General features: G+C 48.5%; 1 protein-coding gene across 1 annotated transcript in view; it reads right to left on the bottom strand.

The window, feature by feature from the left end:
* The window catches only part of ST8SIA6 (ST8 alpha-N-acetyl-neuraminide alpha-2,8-sialyltransferase 6), a 44112-nt gene extending 31026 nt beyond the window's left edge, over positions 1–13086 (bottom strand). The window contains exons 1-3 of the mRNA XM_054171383.1: positions 12697–13086; positions 12358–12453; positions 5437–5535 (exon numbers count right to left, since the gene is read on the bottom strand). Coding sequence (XP_054027358.1) covers positions 5437–5535; positions 12358–12453; positions 12697–12791 — 290 coding nt within the window. The 5' untranslated portion in view covers positions 12792–13086. The remainder of the gene's footprint in view (positions 1–5436; positions 5536–12357; positions 12454–12696) is intronic.
* Between the last annotated feature and the right edge of the window lie 1263 nt (positions 13087–14349).

The following is a 14349-nucleotide window of genomic DNA, read 5'->3' as shown; positions in this document are numbered from 1 at the left end:
GTTTCTCCTACAATCTCAGCTCCAAAACATTCCAGATACAAAGAACAGACTTGCTGTAGCCCTGGGCAGCCTGCTCTACTTGGGAGGTGTCCCTGCTGACTGCAGGGGGGTTGAACAAGATGACCTTTGAGGGTCCCTTCCAACCTGATGCAATCTGTGAGTCTGAACACATCCGCATTGCTGCGGTGTGCGCAAGTTTGTCATGCACAGGATCAATACCAGCATTTACACCACTGGAACTGGATTTGGAGGCAATGCAGTGACTGAGTGTCCTCCTCTGGCTGTTAATCACTTCCTTTTCAAGTCAACCAACTGTATTCTTTGACCTCTGTTTGCCAGTCCGTTCCAGCTTTCACGAGCACGGCACCAGTAACAATGTGAAGAGTTGAAATGTCAATGCTAGTGTGGCTGAGGAGGTGGAATGTTGGTAAGAGAAGGGGGGGGAAGAATTATGAGTAAAGAGGGAATGCTGGGAACAGGGGAACAGGGAAACTCATGAACAGGTGAAATGTCTTGAAATGCAGGAGGGAGCAGGAAAATCAGGAGCATTTTTAAGATCATGATTTCTTGTTGTTCCTGCATTAAGGAAAAAAAAAAGACTTCACCACTCCTTCAAATGGGAAAGGCACACTATTTTTAGCAGAGCTTTTATTCCATTTATCTTCTCTTCACAAATGGAGGAGAGACAGATTTTTTTAAAAAGCTTCTAACTTTACAGACATCACAGCACATAATTAATTTTAAGCTGGAACTTGGTACTAGTAGGAAGCCCTTCTTATTCACTGTGCTTTATTTATTGGTGCATCCATATACAGACAAAATGCTCCGTGTCAAAAGCAAGAGGCTGCTTCTCCCCTTTTCTGCAGAAAGTGGCAGGGAATGTGAGCAGGGCTGATATAAAAGATTTTCTTTGCATGTCAAGGAAAGACAGAACAGCAAGCTGGACCCCCACATTAGAATAGAATAGAATCAAGCAGGTTGGAAAAGACCTTTGAGATCATCCAGTCCAACCTATCACCCAGCACCATCTAATCAACTCAACCATGGCACCAAGTGCCTCATCCAGGCTCTTCCAAAACACCTCCAGGGATGGTGACTCCACCACCTCCCTGGGCAGCCCATTCCAATGGCCAATATATATCATTAGGGTAGCAATAAGGAGAATTGAAATGGCAGCAAGAGGAAGCTGTGGGAGATGGAGTGAGCAGCTGAGAGCAGAAATGTCTGAGGAGCCCCAGGAAAGGCACATGGATGGGTTTGGAGCCTGAGGTGGAGCAGTTTGGACTTGAGGAGGAAATCCTTCCCCAGGAGGGTGGTGAGGCACTGGAACAGGTTACACAGGGAAGCTGCAGAGGCTCCAAGCCTGGAAGTGTTCAAAGTCAGCTTGAATGGGGCCTTGAGCAAGCTGCTCTGGTAGATGTTGCTGCCCATAGCGAGGTGGCTGGAACTGGATGGTTTTTAAGGTCCCTCCCCTGACCTGTTTGGTCCCAAACCAGTCTGGGATTCCCTGATTCAGTTTCTTGGATGCAGTGCTCACTGGCCACACCAGCTTGTGGTCAGGCACCTTCTGGTGTTCAAAGGAGCTGCAAAGCTACTGAGGAACAGCAACACAACCATCAGGCAGATCTAGCTGCAAGAGTTTCTCAAGAAGACACAGGCTCTGATCTTGATCTCGACTGGAAGCACCGAGGTGAGATATTCTTAGCTCGGTGGGCTCACGATTCGTCAGGACATCAAGGCAGAGATGCAACATACCAATGGGCTCGTGACAGATCCATAGACATTTCCATGGATGCTATCACACAAGTCATCCATGACTGACATTTGTGCTGCTATTAAGGAGGCAAAGCGAATTAAGCCCTTGTGGTATGGTGACAGATGGTCCAAGTACAGGTATGGTGAAGCTTGGCAGATTGACTACATCACTCTACCACGTTCTCGTTCTGGTAAGCAATACGTGCTTACTATGGTAGAGGCGAACACTGGATGGCTGGAAACTTATGCAGTTCCACATGCAACTGCACACAACACCATTCTCGGTCTGGAGAGACAGATCCTGTGGAGACACGGAACTCCACAGAGGATTGAGGCAGACAACAGAACTCACTTCAGAAACAATCTTGTGAAGAACTGGGCCACAGAGCAGGCATGGAGTGGATATTCCACATCCCCTACTGTGCACCAGCTGCAGGGAAGATTGAACACTACAATGGTTTGCTGAAGACCACTCTTAAAGCCATGGGGGGTGGGTCTGTGAAAAACTGGGAGAGACACCTAGCTCAAGCAACCTGGCAGGTAAATAGTAGAGGTTCAGTGAATCGAGCTGGGCCTGCTACAGAAAGTAGAAGGTGATGGAGTTCCTGTTGTTAGAGAAAAGAACCTGTTAGGTAAAACTGTTTGGGTATTTTCTCCCTCAGGAGAGGCTAAACCTGTCCGAGGGGTGGTTTCAGCTGAAGGTTCTGGTCACACTTATTGGGTAATGCAAGAGAATGGAGAAATTCAGTGTGTTCCACAAAGAAATCTAACTTTAGCTGAGAGAGTTTAATTTCAGAGTGTTGTACAGATACATTGCACTCAAAGGAAGAATCCCTGAGGAATCTACGGTGCACGAACCCTGAGAGCCCTGAGAGCCCTGAGTCAACTGAGAGTCCCTGATCCCTTTCTTTGCTTCGTCTGCGAGGACACAAACTGTTTTCTGTTTTCTTGTTTCCTGATTTTCTTGCACTTCTGAATCATCTACAGCTGAGGATAGCCAGGATGGACTGTGAACTTTACCTACAAACTGTAGATATTGTTCTAGATCGAATGGACGGTACGAACAGCCAATGACATTGGTTAGAAGGGGTGGACTGGGACCAGTTTCGGCTGTGCCTGTAAGAAAGGGACAGCTACTGGAACACTCTGGCTGAATGTTTTGGTGTAAGAATGAAAACAAAGATAATTCTAAATGAATTTCATTGGTAGATTGGTAGAATGCAACTTTAAATTTTAGTTCAGTTTGAATCTCAGTCAGTTCAGTCTGTCTTTTTCAGTCTGTCTGTTTCAGTCTCTCTGAGCAGCAGCTGTGCTGGACGGAGTTGACCTTGAATTAACTGAGCTAACCAGATGAGAAATTAATCCTTGCATACGCTTTGAGCTCACAGAATTTCCTTCTTAATAATTACCTTTTCTCTCTCTAACCCTTTTTGGGAAAAAAAGGAAGGTAGGGGGAGGAGGGGGTACAGGGGGGGACCCTCCTGGCTAGAGGAGGGAAGGTTTTGTTCTGTAATATGTTCTTTGCTGTACATATTGTAAATATTGTATATTGTGTATATATATTAATCTGCATTTCATCCTGCTTGTAAATATAGCTCTTATCCATTCCTGCTTCTCCGACTGAGTTAGCCATGGTTTCTTTGTGTGGGGGGGCTGAACTGAACTTTCTCTCACCACCACAAAAAGCAAAGTGCTGAGGAATAACTTTTGGGAGAGCTGGAGAGGGACTTTGTACAGAAGCAGGGAGTGACAGATGAGGGCTGATGGCTTTAAACTGCAAGGAGCTGGATTTAGATGAGACTTGAGGAAGAAATTCTTCCCCATGAGAGTGCTGAGGCACTGGAACAGGTTGTCCAGAGCAGCTGTGGAGGCTCCAAGGCTGGAAGTGCTGAAAGCCAGGTTGGATGTGTCCTTGAGCAAGCTGAGCTAGCAGGAGGTGTCCCTGCCCATGGCAGGGAGTTTGGAACTGGGTGAAAACCATTCTGTGAATCTATGAATCACAGTCTCTGCCTTTGGTGCTCCACTGCTGGGAGGGGAAAATGTGGTTCCTGAGAGGTAGACATGGCTGTGGTCACAGGGAACCCTGATTGCCTCCACTGAGGGCACTTGAGCTGCAATGAGCTGAGCTCCAAACCACCACCTATACCCCAGTGGTGACGGCTCAGCTCAGCCAGCACCACAAGAGCAGGATGGGTGTCAGCCATGGGACCATGGAGCTGGGGGGCTGGAGGGTGGCAGGCCAGGAGCTCTCCCACCACCCCAGCCTGGGACACCAGGGACACTGAGGTTGATTAGTGTCCTCAGGGCCCTGACACAAGAGTTGAGGAGAAGAGTCCCTGGGGTATTCAACTGTCCAGGCCAAGCTCCCCTTTGTGACACTGAGTTCTAATCTTCTGAAATATGTTCTGGGCTTGGGATCAGTCTTTCTTGATCTGCTTTGGAAGATTTAAGGATTAGCTGAGTCCATGATACCTCCAGCAGTTGATTATTTCACTTCTTTTTCCTGGTGTGTTTGGGGCTGAAGGGCAGGACGGGGCTGGAGCCTCCTGGAACAGAAGACCCTCAGAAATCCGCCTCCTGTGGTCAGGATTGGCTCACTGTGGGCTGGTGTTGGCCAGAAAAAGTTTTTCAGATCCTTCTGGATGTTGTCTTGACTGTGGAGGGTGCTGGATGCCTGTGGTGCTGGCTTTGATCATGCACCCAAAGCTGTGCCACTTCTCCCACCCCTTCTGAGGGATGAAGATCCTGAGAAACAGGAACTTTCCCTTTGCTCTTCAGCAGTGCTGACAGCTCTGTTGCTTTGGTACCTTGATGTTTAGGCACAGTGCTCAGCCCTGTGCCCCTGTCCTCACCTGCTGCTCCCTTTCTTCACTGGAAGGTTTCTCAAACCTTGCAATGGTCTGCCCAGGGCAGTGGTGGAGTCACCATCCCAGGAGGTGGACCTGGCACTTAGGAACATGGTTTAGTGGTGACCCTTCAGTGCTGAGTCAAAGGTTGGACTGGGTGAGCTTGAAGGTCCCTTCCAACCAAAGATGTTCTGTGATTCCATCCTGAGAGGCAGTTGGTTTTGTGGAGCCAAGAAGTTCTGGATCTGCTGCTGGGATCGGCTTCCATCCCACAGCCCTTCTCCATCCCTGCATGGGCTGCTGTTGGGTGCACACAGCCTCCCAGGAGCTGCTCCTCCTTCCCTGCCCCACATTAATCTGGTTTTTTTTTTTCACTATATCTAAAATGGAATGGTTAGTTTCCTGTGGCCTGGCTATTATGATGAGTGCAATTAGCAAGTTCTTGTGCTGCTGTATTTCCATATTTAATCTAGTGAACACGCTGAAAAGAATCCATCAGCTGTGGCTGCTCACAGCAGAAGCAGTCACCAATCAGCAGAAGACACTCGAGAATGAAATCAGACCTCATGGATTCTCTGCAGCCTTTCTGGTACTGCCTTGTAATGAAATGTTGCTAACTGCAAGGAGAGACCTGGTTGACTTTTGTTGTGGGGGAATATCCACATAATTAAACCATTAATATATCTAATTCCTGTGGAAGAAGAAATGCAGGCAAATGTTGAGCAATTTCCTTTTGTAGAGCTCTGCAGCCACATCACTGAGAATTATGTAAGAGGCCAATCCTTCAACCTTCTGTTTAAAAGGAAACAAAGCAGAAAGCACAGCAGACACCTACCTTCTCTTCTTGACGGATGACGACAAAACGTTGTCCTGAATTGCCTTACATTTTGAAGCCTGTTCAAACTGGTAAATTCCATTTTTACTAACAGTTGTTCTGTTAAAGGGGAGGGGGGAGAGGAAAACAGCAAACTTTAAAAGAGAGAACATAGTCTGACACTGTTGCCACGTTTACTTTGCTAGGACAGATTAATAGCCACCGATTCAGCTGAAAGCAAAGACATTTTATTGACTTCTGCTGTGACGCTCTTGTACAAAAGGGGAGTTTTCTGCTCATGACTGAAATGTTTGATTTTTAAAGTAACCATATTTCAGTCTGAATTGTTTTTAAAACCAGGAAGGAAATGGGAAGCTCCTTGAACATTATATTTTGAAGTGTTTGAATATCTTCCCCACTACAATATTTAGCAGATGTGATTTCCTAAAGTTGTTGATGAAATGCAATATTCAGAGCCAGTACAACATGGAGACGAAACACCAGAGGTGAAGTGGATGTCTCCATGCGGACCTTAACTCACTGACTTGAGCTTAATGCTTCCTCCCCTGTTTATTCTTTATTTACACAGCAAGAATAAATATTTGCAAAAGTACCCAAGGCAAGTGCCAGCTGGTGATCTTTAACTCTTGTTGTCTTATTTACACCCAGCTCCCCTGTGGTCCTCGTGCTCTGGCAGTCCCAGGAGAAGACTGAGCTGCAAATTAGTAAATGACTGAGAGGCCGAGGTCTTATTGCAGTCACCTCAGCTCACCCTCTCTAGGTTTGATTTCATATAATCACTCTCTTCTGTCACCACTCTGTGCATATTGTCATTTATCAGGAAGAGTTTTCCTTCCAGCATTTTTATTTTCCTTGATACTCACCATCTTCCCCTCTCAACCCAACCTGTTCCTTTTGTGCTCTTTACACTGATTTATTCCTTATCTTCGCATGCCCTAGTGCTCTGTGTTTGTCCACGACTAAAGGAGACATACGGAAGGCACAGATGCTGTGTCCTTCACTCCTGGGTGTTTGCTGCAGCAGTGAACAAAACTGCTGTCCTTAGAAACACAGAACAGAGGCACCTCTACAAAGGCACTCACACACCAAGAGAAAGGCTCTTCCTGCTTTGTACACAGAGCCTGCTGCTTCAAAACCAGCATTCCTTCCACTAACAAGGACCAAAACTCTGTTGCCTTCACCCAATAAACACAGAGACCACTTATCAACTAGATTTCTGATAAGTTGACTTTGAAGCTCTTACTTGGAAAGACAGCACTTCCAGTCACAGAACCACAGAGTGGCTGAGGTTGGAAAGCACCACTGAAGGTCTTCTGGTCCAATCCTCTGCCAGGGCCTTTTGTCAACAAAGGTCATTTCGATGGCTTTTGATTATCTCTAAGGGTGGAGAATCTACTACCTCCCTAGGCAACCTGTGCCAGTGTTTAGTCCCCTTCACAATGCAAAAGTGTTTCCTGATGTTCAGAGTGAACTTGCAGTGTTTCTACTTGTGCCCACTGCCTCTGGTCCTCTCACTGGGCACCACTAAGGAAAACCTGGCTCCATCCTCTTTGCACCTTCCCTTCAGGTATTGGTAAACTTCTCCTAAACAGCTGAATTCAAATCAGAAGACTGGCTGAAGGAGAGAGGGCAGAATAAATGCTCATTTACTTGCTACTGAGCTGACTGGCATGTTCAGAGCCAGATGAAAAGGAAAGGACAAGGACTGCGCCTAGCTTTAGAGTAAGAAATAGAGGAACTATATGGAAAGTCCGTGGGCCCTTCTGCTGCACCTGCAGCCTTCAGTCCTGAAACTGCAGGGCTTCTTGGTGCAGTGAATTGCTAACAGCCAGGCACCTCAGGTCACAGAGTTCTGGGGGAACAGTGGTACAGGAAAGGAAGGAAAAGGGAAGCCCTTTAAAAACAAAACCCCAAACAGCTAGCAGAGGAGGAAAGCAGACAGACATAAGGTGGATGACAAAAGGGTGAATGGAGGGGCTGGGCAGAGTGGGGAAAGCTGAAGGAAAAAGGAAATTGAATGCTGTGAACAGGAGAGAAATAGGACCAGGACTGAAAGGCCAGCCCTCCAGAATCCCCACAAAAACACCTAAGAGCATCTGAAAGAAAGTGAGGTGAGCATTTCAGAAGTGCTCAGCACTGTCTGGGAGCACTGAAAGCAACAGGAATTTCCCTCCAAATTTCATCCAGCACCGAGCCCACACTGGATGCAAGGAAAAACCCCACCCTGGCCCAGCAGAACCAACTGCACTTTTTCTATGGCTTCCTGCTCCTGTCTGCCTGAAGCAGCACAGGACCTTTGAACCCAGCTCCAGCTGAGCATCTCCAGCTAAAAGAGGCAACTTCTGCATGCAAACCTGCACATTTCCATCCTCCTACTAAAGTGGCACTGCACAACACCACCCAGATTTGTGAACACCTTCTGCCTTAACGCCTTCCTTGCAGAGGTTCTACTTGAATTTCATGGTCTGTTAGCTGAACACTATTAAACCCCTGTCATCCATTCCTCCCCAGGAAGGGTGCTCCCAAGGGCTGTCTTTGACACTGTTTCAAAGGAATCAGGAATACAGTGACGTTAAGGTTCACAGCACCCTGATGAGTAAGGCAATGCACAATTTAAATGCAAGCTGAAATGGACTATAAAAATGGCTTTATCAAGCCACGGCAGGAAGAATTTGTCTTGTAATATTAATCACAGTAACTGTGAAAGAGACTGATCCCACTCTCCTTGTTCAAGTTCCCATGGAGGTTTTGCTTATCTAAGGAACACTAAGTTCAGTCTTTAAGACAAGCCACATTCTGAAATGATTTGGAACACTTTCCAGAGCATTCAACAGAGATTTCCACAACATCAGCCACTTCTTATTTAGCAAGCCAATAAAAACCTAGACAGGTAACATGACAAGCAACATTCAAAGCTGCATGGTGGGTAAAGTGAAAAGTAAAGGCATTCACACTGAAATGGTGCTACAATAGCACAGGACAGACAGTAACAGAGCAGTTTCACTTGGACCAAGTGAACAGCAAGAGGCTGGGGAACCTCCCTCCGCTCTCAGAAGGTAAATACATCCTGGCAGCAGATTTTAGTTGAACACCTATTCATTTACACAGAACTAATGCATGAAGCATGTGTTAGAAATGTGCTCCTAAAATACGAGTGCATGCATCACTTGGGAATGAAGGGAGAAAATATTAAGAGAGCAGTGAAATTAGTGAAGTGTGCTGCAACAAATTATTTGTGCAATATACTAAGCTGCTGTTCATAATGGTGGTAACAGCTTTCTCATCTTCCCCTTCTGCTGCCAGAATGCAATGTTTTGACAGAAGACAGAATGTACAGGTCTCTGTAGCGCAGTTAATTAAGTATTGTTGTTTATTCCCTAGGCCTGCATAAAGACCTGCTGCTGAGGCAGGAATTGGTGAAACCAGCACTATGGAGCACTGTATCAGTACTGACTAGTTTACTGATAGTCACTGCTCAATTACCCCAACTCTCTCTACACTGTGCTTATCTCAGACCTGCAACGACAGAAAGTGAGGTTGGGAAGCAACAATGCCTTAACATTTGTGACACACAGTTACAGAGCAGTGGTCCTTCTGCAGGGTACTGCTGCCTCGTTGATGCTGGTATGCAAAATATAAATAAATAGTGCTTGAAAAAACTGTTTTCACTTGCCCTGTATGAGCTGGTGTTCTTCATCTGCTCTGTATTCTTGGGCAGTACCAAAGGAGCTGGAATTTCCATCCAAGCTCTACATAGCAGACCCTGGGCCTCCTAACAAAGAAAAGACTACCTGGATGCTTTTCCTATTGTCACCTTCTCCTGACAAGCACCAGCAGCACTGAGCTCTCCATTTTGCTATTAATGCTGTCACTACTCAAACAGAGCTGAGGAGGGAGGGAGGACCGAACACCTAAAGACAGGCAAGGGCTGTTGGCTTGTGCAAGCTTAAGCTGTACTTGCAGTCACAGTTTAAAAACTAAGGATGGTATAAGACATGGACATGAGGATTTGCCAGAAAAACCACACTACTGCAGTGCAAATCACATTGGTTCCATGAATAAATTTTGGGAGTAGTAGAGAAATCTTGCTAACAATGGCTAGTGTAGAGGCAATCACATCATCTGAGTTATCTAACACCTCACAAGAAAACGTCATCATAAATATCCTTCAAGGGACAACTGCATCTACTTTAGGTGCCCAGTCACCACCTAATTAAACACTACTGTGCATGACAGCTACCTAAACATCTGTGACAGTCTGAACCAATCCCCTGCTTTTCATGCTTCCAGCCTTCAGTTTCATCCTTTAAAAAAAAAAAGAACAGATTAGCTCTCAATATTGCAAGGCACCAGAACAACAGGGCCTCAGAGATCCTCCCGGAGATGTCTGCTTACACACACGCTCCCAACCCCTGTGATACGAAGACAGAGCTGCTTGCAATTCTGAAGACTGTCTGGATTAACCTGTTCCTAGAGCTCAAGAAGCATAATGCCCAAGGTTTTTTCCTTTCCTTGATCCTCCCACTAAAGTTGGTGAGAAAAATCTTTGCTTTCCAGAAAGGCACCAAACTGATGAGGAGACAGGACTCCAATCCAATACCCATGCATATCATCTTACTGCTCTGCAGGAAAGGTCACATTGCTGTCAGTCAGCAACACAGTATTGCTGTCAGGATCCTTTAGGAGAACCATACTTTGGGAAGTCTGCACCTACAGATCATTCCTAGTTTTATGTTTCAACATACTAACAGAGCCTTATCTCATAAACAAATTCCCTAACCCCTGTACAACCTATTTCCACCAGGGACTCTTCTGTCTGTTTGCTGTACTCATGGATACTATGGCAACATCCCACTGCAAACTGGAATCTGATTCCTGTTGACCAGACCATCTATCTCCATCACTGAGAGATTGGTCTGAATCTCCTCAATGAGTCCAGATGCTCTCTGGATCAATTTCTCCAACATGGCCCTCAGCCAGGCCCAGTCCAGCTGCTGCCTGGATCAAACCCCTCCAGCATGGCTCCCTGCCCAGTCCAGCTGCTCTCTGGATTAAGTAACATCTCCTGGTCAGTTCAGCAGGTCTCTCCCTTTCCTCATATGCCAACCACATGCCACAATCTCCTGTCAAGCCAGTTGACTGAGCACTGCCACCCAGGTGAGAAAGAACATCCTCTTCTGGACTTTGCCAGTAAGTTATCCCTCCAAAGACACCACAGGTACAGGAACCAGGTCACAATGAAAGTTTCACTGATGAATAATTGTCACACTTCTGCAGACATTTAGTCACCAAGAAATACAATTTCAGGTTGATCAACACTAGCTCCAAAGTGGTGCCAAAATCCTCCAAGGGAAAAGGTGTATTTAAAATCTCATGCTCAGTTGCTTTCTTACAGAGATTAGAAACTGTCCCACACCTGCCATGGATTTCCCTCTGGTGTGTTCTGCTTCCACTTTCTTTGCTCCAGTTGTGAGTGCATGAACAGCAGATGGGCAGCAGCTAGACTGCTCTCTGAAGGGCTCTCTGCCAGCATCTCTAGGCAGTTTCACTCTGTAGTTTAGTACACAGAGATAAGTGGAAGGAAACTGCAGCTTAAAAACTACCATGGAAAAGGAAGACTATGAGAAGACAACGCAGAGTGGAACCACAAATCTAACAGAAGGCAGAGCAGAGAGAATGGTGCAACAGCTACAAAAACCAGAACAGAGTGCATTCTGCAAACCCAGACTGTAAGGGGTGGAAAAGAAGGAAAACAAGGCAAGGGGAAAAAATGAGCACAGTAAAAAGAAATAGACTAGAAGCACATAACAGCAGTCAGAATTCTGAGAATGTTCCTGTTCCTTTTGTTCCACTCTAATTTTGAAACATGTTATATAGAGTTTGTTGAAGTTATACATTTTCAGGCAGAAGCACACCAGCCTCTCAGCAGGAACACGAAAGAAACCTGCCACTGGGGCACACTGCAATGGTTACTGTGACTAATGGTACTCACCTGCTCTTACGGAAAGAGCAGGCTGCTTCAGCCTCAAATCCAGAGAGCCTGGTTGAGAAGGTGGCCTCAGTAAGGTAAAGGCATTGCCACCACTGGCTTCAATATAACCAATCCTCATTCCCATTAAATATCCAATTCCCAAATTCTTTCCAATTTTTTATGATGTGGTTTTGACCATAACATACATGAACGTATAACAATCATTGGAACTGCAATGTTAATGAGGCCATATCAAGTCAAAGAGAACAGCAAAACCATCTGCAAACTACTTTTTTACCTGGCAACCTCTGATGTGTGGATTAGACACCCCACCCACCCCGGCACTGCTGCTTTTCCCCCAGGGTGCTCAAGAGCACGACAACACAGTATTGAAGCCTGCATGTACAACGTGACTTGTTCCACTGCTGATTTCACCCATTATTTTTAATATTAAACCTCACTGTATAAATTAACAGGCTGCAAAACAAAGATCTACAGTGATCTAAAAGACACGGCATCAAGCCAAAGGCCTCCCATGAAGCAAAATGCCACAAAACACAAAAAGGGCTTCGTATATCTTGACTACAGATGTTGAAGAAGAAATCTGTGTCTTGAATGAAATACACATTACAAAATCGGTAACACTGTTACCCAGCTCTACCTTCCTGCAGGGAAGGCTACCAGGCTCTTGGACAGGCCATGCAGCAGGCACTTTTTGATCGTGCGTTCACAAAGCTGCTGCAGGCACCGTGTTACTGGGCTCGGCTCCACCGGCCGAGTGACAGCCCGAGAGCAAAGCGTGCGTTACACTGAATCTTCCTTTTCTCAGCCTCATCAGCCTCTAACGCTCTCTCTGATCAAGCTGGCAGAACGAAACGAAGGCTGGATGAGAGAGGAGTTTCTGCCCCGGCAGCCCCACGCCCGGCGCCCGCAGGCAGCCGGCACCGTACCTGTTCTCGGTGTGAGACAGCGGCGTCGCGGGGGACCTGAGGGACAGCACCGCTCTCGGCGTGACAACGGCCGCCCCTGCGTCCTCCTCCCAGCCCCTGGCGAGCAAGACGGGAAAACAAAGTTATCAGAACCAGTGATTAAAGATCGCCAGGCCAGAGCTGCGCCGGTCTTCTCCCCACGGGTCCCTCACGGGCTACTAAGAGCCGAGTCGAACCCAGCCTGCCAAAGCTCCGCCGCACCGCCCTCCCGGCAGGGGCTGGCCGCGTCCTGCCCCGCCGGCTCCAGACGCTCCCACCCCGCAGCCCCCCGCCACGGGCGAGGCCCCCCGGCCGCCCTACCTGGCGCGGAGGGGCTGCTGGCCGCCCAGGCGCAGAAGGCAGCCTCCGAACAGCAGGCTGCCCAGCGCCGCGGCCAAGGCAATGACAGCCCGCATGACGAGCTCCACAACACCCGCCGCAGCTACAGCCGCCCCATAGCATTTAAAGAGGCTGCGGGCAGGGGGGAGGCGGCCCTGACAGCCACGGAGGCTCTCTGCTCCGCCCCTCGCCCGTAGCCCTGCGCCGCAGCCGCCGCTATCAGCCCCCTTCCGCCGCTATCAGCCCCCTTCCGCTGCTCGGGCCCTGCCGGGGCGGCCGCGCCGAGGGGCCGGGCGGAGCGGGGTGGGAGCAGGTCGGGCCCCCCTCCAGAATCCCCCTTCCAGACACCTCAGACGAGCGGCGCTCTCTGGGCAGGTTCCCGGGGAGGAGGCGGCGGCCGCCTTGGCGGGGGGCGGCTCTACAAGGGGCCGATGCCGCCCTGTGCCCCCTTGTTGCCAGGCTGGCAGGGCTCCGTGAGGGGCTGCGGCGCGGCTCGGCGAGGGACCGCAGCGTGCCGGCAGCACCCGGGCGGTCTTTGGCCTCGGCTGGCGGCTGCTCGGTGTGTTTCCCGGCCTCAGAGGCGGCGGGTCGGTGACCCCGCAGGGTGAGAGATTAAAATCCTGTCCGAACTTGAACAGGCGTTGGGACCGGAGGTTACCCGGCAGGGAACCGCGGGTGAGGGCCCGGGTAGCCTGCTCTGCCCCGAGGCTGATGCACTGGGGTCGCCGCCGCTTTAGCACGTCCTGATCTCACACACCACGCTGAACATCATCTACCTTCGGTCCTGCTTATTTGTGTTCTTATTCACCTATTGGCAGTGGGTTTGGTACGGGGATATTTCTGTAGTAAGTTTGCATCTTTTGATACCCAATTGTGCACCTGGTGGTGCTTTCCCAAGGACAGCCCTTGCTATGAGACACCCAGTGACGTGACAAGGTGCCACTGGCTAGCCCCGTTACTGAGGGACCCGGTGGCAGGGAGGCTGTGCCCATACCTGCTGTGTGGCAGGGAGGCTGTACCTATACCTGCTGGGTGGCAGGCAGGTCATGCCCATACCTGCTGGGTGGCAGGAAGGTACTTGCTGGGCAGGTGGCACCTGGCTCTCATGGGTTTCTCCCTAGCCTTCCCACTTTCTGCAGTGGCAAGTATTCCCTTCAGCCTCAGAGCTGTTCTTGTGTTTTCAGCTCCTGGCTGGCAAGCCTCAGAGTAAGAGCTCTGCTGTAGCTGTCTAAATGGAAGTTGGCAGGGGTGAGAGGTCAGACCCAACAGCAGCAGTATGCCTGCAATCCATCAGAGGAGCAGCACAGCATCGGCTGTGTTGGAGGATGCCAGGAAATGCCTAGTTAGGGCATTTGTTAGCCCACTGGTGAGCGGTGCTGTGGGCCCTGGTGAAAGTGAGCTAGCAGCAGTGGTGGGCTGGAGTTGCCAAGGGCAGCAGTTATTGGACTGACTCAGAGCACTGTCTCCTGATGAGCACAGCTCAGTCTGCTCTTGGCTTTAAAGTGCTTGGTTATAATAGAGAAACAAAGCTACGGATAAGATTTTTGAAGTCCTAAAGAAGTTTGCTGGTTTGAGGTTGTCATGAATCATAAGTGTCTTGAACATGGAAGTGTTTCATCACCATTTCCAAACGCC

This window comes from Dryobates pubescens, chromosome 21, assembly GCF_014839835.1.
Source record: "Dryobates pubescens isolate bDryPub1 chromosome 21, bDryPub1.pri, whole genome shotgun sequence".
Classification (NCBI taxonomy): domain Eukaryota; kingdom Metazoa; phylum Chordata; class Aves; order Piciformes; family Picidae; genus Dryobates; species Dryobates pubescens.
The sequence above is the reverse complement of the archived record's forward strand: the minus strand, read 5'-3'. Positions and strand labels throughout refer to the sequence as shown.